This window comes from Haemorhous mexicanus, chromosome 16 (assembly GCF_027477595.1).
Source record: "Haemorhous mexicanus isolate bHaeMex1 chromosome 16, bHaeMex1.pri, whole genome shotgun sequence".
NCBI classification, from domain to species: Eukaryota; Metazoa; Chordata; class Aves; order Passeriformes; family Fringillidae; genus Haemorhous; species Haemorhous mexicanus.
This window is the reverse complement of record NC_082356.1, coordinates 14,583,483-14,589,123: the sequence shown is the minus strand read 5'-3', so window position 1 is coordinate 14,589,123 and position 5,641 is coordinate 14,583,483. Positions and strand designations below refer to the sequence as shown.

Sequence of the window (5,641 nt, the reverse complement as noted above, 5' to 3'; positions counted from 1 at the left end):
GAGCTGAGCCCCCTCCCAGAGATCTCATCATGGGCACACACAGGGATCTCCTTGCTGTGCCCTTCCAGGCTCTGAGCTGCCCTCCCAGCTGCAAATCTGTGCCAGAGCCCCTGGGAGTTTCCTGAATGTCCCACGGGAAAGGGCAGAGCTGCCACAGCTGAGGAAAAGCTGTTGGGTTTGCCAATGGAGCCTTGAGTGTCCTTGGCACATGGGGGTGCTGAGACCTTGCCCAGAGACCTTTAGAGAGGGTGAGACATTCAGGGATCCCTCTACTCTGAGCAGGGTCTGGTTTATCCCAGGGTGACCCAGGAGTGTGATTGTGCTCTGATTGCAGCCAAAGGTGCAAAGGCAGGGCAGCTGGGAACAAGCCCATCCAGCTCCTCACCCTCCCTCAACCACAGGGAATCCTTTGCCTCTCCCATCTTTCAGTGGCAAACTCTGAATGCAGCAGAAATGCTGGGGATTTCTGACCTCAGAGAGAGAGAAATGGTGTGTGGGTAGGAAAACAATTCCTAAAACCAATTCCTGCTATCATTTGGACTTGGAGGTTCAGATACTACCAAGCCTTTCTGCATTAGGAGTAATTCCTTTGAAAAATCCTGAATATCCAGCCTTGCCCTTCTGCCACATGGCCAAAAACCCAGGGCAGAGAGGAAGGGATGGCTCCTCGAGAGCCCCCACGCACAGGCCTGGCTGCTCCTGGCACACTCAGCCAGCACAACTGGAGCTCAGGCACAGACCAGGGTAAAGGTTTTCCAAGAACAGGAACAAGGCTGCGTGAGTCCCAGTGGGAGAGTCTGCAGGGAATGGCCCAGGTTTGGCTCAAAGCAGCCTCTTCTCACTTGTCACTGTCCTTTCTCCATGAACAGGTCCCCATGTGCAGCCCCAGCAAATGTCCAACAGCAGCTCCATCAGCCACTTCCTCCTGCTGGCATTGGCAGACACGCGGCAGCTGCAGCTCCTGCACTTCTGCCTCTTGCTGGCCATCTCCCTGGCTGCCCTCCTGGGCAACGGCCTCATCATCAGCGCCGTAGCCTGCGGCCACCACCTGCACACGCCCATGTTCTTCTTCCTGCTCAACCTGGCCCTCACTGACCTGGGCTCCATCTGCACCACTGTCCCCAAAGCCATGCACAATTCCCTCTGGGACACCAGGACCATCTCCTACACAGGATGTGCTGCTCAGCTCTTTTTTTTTGCCTTTTTCATCTCAGCAGAATTTTCCCTCCTGACCATCATGTGCTACGACCGCTACGTGTCCATCTGCAAACCCCTGCACTACGGGACCCTCCTGGGCAGCAGAGCTTGTGCCCACATGGCAGCAGCTGCCTGGGCCAGTGCCTTTCTCCATGCTCTCATGCACACAGCCAATACATTTGCCCTGCCCCTGTGCCATGGCAATGCCCTGGGCCAGTTCTTTTGTGAAATCCCTGCGATCCTGAAGCTCTCCTGCTCAAACTCCAGCCTCAGGGAACTTGGACTTCTTGTGTTTTCCATCTGCTTAGAACTGGGCTTTGTTGTAGTCGTTGTTTTCTCCTATGTGCAGATCTTCAGGGCCGTGCTGAGGATCCCCTCTGAGCAGGGACAGCACAAAGCCTTTTCCACTTGCCTTCCTCACCTGGCCGTGGTCTTTCTGTTCATCACCACTGGCACATTTGCCTACCTGAAGCCCCCATCCCTTTCCTCCCCATCCCTGGATCCAGCCTTGTCAGTTCTGTACTCGGTTGTGCCTCCAACCCTGAACCCCCTCATCTACAGCCTGAGGAACAAGGAGCTTAAATCTGCAGTGCGGAGTCTGATGACTGCATGGTTGAAGCAACATTAAAAGGCTGGCCAGTTTCTGCAAATCACTTGTAATAAAAGTCGGCTTTGATACTTCTTGTTGGTTTAATTTCTGATGTAATTTTTCTTTGTTCTACTTTTTCCATATTGTCCGCAAAGAAATGTCATTGTTTGTGTTCTTCCTCATTTTCATTGTCTCCACCTTCCCTGTGCCCACAGACTGTGTCAATGAGGGGCAGCACTCTCGGTGGCTTTAAAAGAGGCTAAACGATCTCCCAGCAAAGTTTTCTGCAGAGATGCCCTTTTGTTCCCTTCTCTGGAGCTGCAGCAGCAATGTCAGTGTGCAGAGCTGGGGGCAGATCAGTGCTGGCCCAGCAGCTGGGCCCAGCAGCAGCAGCACTTGGTGTTGCCAGTGCTGCTCCCGTGGCCCTGCCCCGCTGTCCTGGTGGCCCTGGTGTTGCTGTAGGGCCTGAGTGCTCTCAGAGCCGGGCACAGTCCTGGGGGTGGCAGTGCCAGGGCTACAGCAGGGACAGGCCAGGGGCACTGCTGGGGCAGCGCTGACGCCTCAGGCCAGGCCCTGGGGGCTCCAGGCTCCTTGCCCAGGCTCTCTCAAGAACACGGCCAGGCCAATGCTCAGCACAGAAAACCCCCATGAGCAGCCCCAGGGTGGCCGTGGGCAGGCTGGGGGCAAACAGCATGGCTGGTGCTCTGCAAAGGCCCTGGGGGAGATGGGAAGGAGCAGCAGAGCAGGGGCTGATCCATCCCCGGTGTGCTGGACAGCCCAGGGCAGCGTCCCAGAGCGTCCTCATGGAGCTGCCAACAACATCCCCCCTCTGCAGCCCTGGCCTCTCCCCCAGCTCACACAGGTGCCCCATCCTTGCAGGCACAGACACAGCAGCACTGGCTCAGGAGCCCCTGTTTGCATTGCACAGAGCAGGGGGAGCACCCCCATGCTGTTGGTGTAGGGACATGAACCTGAGGGAGCACAAATGCCATCAGCCCCTGGGGCCAGCAAGGGCTGGGGGACACCAGAGAAACCACTCAGCTTTGTCCTGGCCTCTGCAGTCAGCCAGAAAGTTTGTTCTCATGAGCTGGGAGTGTCCTGTCCCACTGCAGACGCTGTTGCTCAGAGCCAGGGCTGCCTGGCAGCCATTCCCAAACTGCCCTCAGCATTTCCTTGGCTTCACCTTTGCTTTCTTTACTCTTCCCTTGTACATATTTCTTCCTATTGCCCACCCCTGTTCCCTCCCCTGCAAACAGCCCATCCCTTTTTGCCCTTTCCTCTCTGGCCCCACTCCCCATTGCAGTTCTTGACTTGGCACCATGGGAACGTCCCTTGGGGAGAAGGATCATCCTACAAGTGCTGCAGGAATTGTCTGCAGGCTCCTGCAGTGCCTCCTGCTGCTCCCTTACCAGATGTACCACAGGCCAGGGGGGCACCTCTGGGCTGCTGTGTCTGCCTCTGGGGCTCCCTGTTCTGGGCAATGAGGAGGGGCTGCAGAGGCTCTGCAGGACTGACAGGATGGGCTTTGGGGCTGGCAGGAGAAGCTGAGGGACCTGGGCTGCTGGAGCTTCTGAACAGGAGGCCCAGGGCTCATCGTGTGACTGCTCCAAGGGTGGTTTCAGAGAATCCCAGAATCAGCAAGGGTGGAAAAGACCTTGGAGATCATCAAGTCCAACCTGTGCCCTGCCACCACCTTGTCTCTCCTGAGCCTCCTCTTCTCCAGGATAAACAACACCAGCTCCCTCAGTCACTCCTCACAGGACTTGTATTCCAGACCCCTCCCCAGCCTTGCTGCCTTTCTCTGGACACACTCCAGCCCCTCCATGTCCTTTCTAAACTGGGGGGCCCAGAACTGAATACAGCACTTGAGTTGCTGCCCAACAAGGTCTGAGCACAGGGGAAAACCTGTTAAACCTCTCCTTGTTGGATTTGGTTCCTGGACCCAGCCTGCCCAGGTCCCTGTGCATATCTCACCTACCCGCTAGCAGATCAACACTCCCAGCCAACCTGGTGCCACCACAGTTCCATGAAGCCCCAGAGTGTCACAATGGTCTCCAGAGTTCCATGAGGCCTCTTAGGGTCACAATGTCCCTTTTGGTTCCATGGGACACCTTGGGGTCATAAAGTCCTTATATCCTTGGTGCCTGCAGTGTCATAACGGTGCTGTGGTCCCCCAAGGCCCTGCAGTGTCACAATGGATCCTTGGTTCCATGAGGTCTGGCAGTGCAGCAATGCTCTCCTTGCTTCCACAGTGTCACAATGGCCTCTTGGTCCCAAGGGCCACCACGGTGTCAAACATGTTCCCTTCATTCCAGGAGGCCCTGAGGAGCAGCATTGGCCCCTTGGTTCCATGGGGCCCTGCAGTGTCACAATGGCCCCATCATGACACCAGGTCCTGCTCTGTCACAATGCTCTGCATGGTTCCACAAGGCCCTGCAGGGTCACAGTGGCCTTTTGGCTCCATGAGGCCTCACAGTGCCACAATGAATTCCTTGGTGCTGCAGTTTCACAATGGAGCCCTGGTGACACAAGATCCTGCAGTGTCCCAAGTGACCCTTGCTTCCATGGGGCACCACAGTTTCACAATTGTTCCCTCAGTTCCCAGAGTCCTTGCAATGGAGCAATGACCCCTTGATTCCATTGTCCCCAGGCTCTCCTAGGGGTCTCCTTGGTTCCACAGTGGCACAATGGCCCCTGGGTTCCACCAGGCTCTGGGTTCCACAAGGGTCACAGTGGCCTCTGTGGTTGCACCAGGTCCCAGACTGTCACAATGGACTCCTTGCTTCCATTCAGCCCCACAGTGTCACCATGGCCCCTTGGCTCTGTGCTGTCATGTTGTACACAGTGTCACCATGGTCCTTTTAGTGCCACCAGGCCCCGCAGTGTCACCATGGCCCCTAGCTTCCCCAGGGCCCTGCAGTGTCCCAATCATCAGAGAATCAACCAGGCTGAAAAAGACCTTGGAGAGCATCAAGTTCAACCTGAGATCCAACCCCACCTTGTCACCCAGACCATGGTGCTGAGTGCCACATCCAGTCATTCCCTAAACACCTCCAGGGATGGTGACTCACCCACCCCCCTGGGCAGCCCATTCCAATGGCCAATCACCCTTTGTGAGAAGAATATTTCCTAATGTCCAGCCTAAATGTCCCCATGGTACAGCTTAAAGCTGTGTCCTCTTTTCCTGTCACTGTTCCTTGGGAAAAGAGCCTGACCCCCACCTGGCTTCACACTCCTGTCAGGGAATTGTAGAGAGTGATGAGGTCTCCCCTGAGCCTCCTCTTCTCCAGGATAAACGACCCCAGCTCCCTCAGCTGCTCCTCACAAGACTTGTGCTCCAGACCCTTCAGCAGCCTTGTTGCCCTTCTCTGGACACTCTCCAGCCCCTCCATGTCCTTCCTAAACTGGGGGGACAAAACCCTGGCTGAGCGTGCAGGGGTTAAGAAGAGCATCCGAGGGTCCAGAAGTTCTCTGTGTGGGAGCTGAGCTTGTTACCTCTTGAGCCCTTCCAATTGCTGGAGCTGCACCTCCAGCTCTAGAGGAGATGTGACAGATGGGAGGAGGGACAAATAATTCCTGCTGGATTCTTATACATATATATATTTGCTTATACATATATATTTGCTTATACAAGTGACCTGGGTCCATATGTAGATGAGGAGTTCTGTGTCAGATAACACTGTGAGAGTGATAAGAATAATATTTTTTAGCTGAAAGTAATATTTCATGCAGAACTCACCATGAGAAAATAAAAAAGACACATAAGATCAGAGGAGCATCTGAGTATTTCAGAGGATGAGGGACTCATTGATGTCCCAGCAGTCAAACCTGTTCAAAGACTTTCCTCAGGGCTTC

The 5,641-nt window shown here is 55.2% G+C and overlaps 1 protein-coding gene across 1 annotated transcript; it reads left to right on the top strand.

Moving 5' to 3' along the window:
• The first annotated feature begins 860 nt into the window (after positions 1-860).
• Positions 861-1,825, top strand: LOC132334996 (olfactory receptor 14A16-like). Its single transcript, XM_059861117.1, has one exon. The coding sequence runs from the start codon at positions 893-895 to the stop codon at positions 1,823-1,825; it is 933 nt and encodes a 310-aa protein (XP_059717100.1). The 5' UTR covers positions 861-892.
• The last annotated feature ends 3,816 nt before the right edge of the window (positions 1,826-5,641 follow it).

Bases quoted from the DNA above. Each gene is read 5' to 3' on its own strand.
- LOC132334996 (XM_059861117.1), top strand. From the start codon at position 893: ATGTCCAACAGCAGCTCCATCAGCCACTTCCTCCTGCTGGCATTGGCA.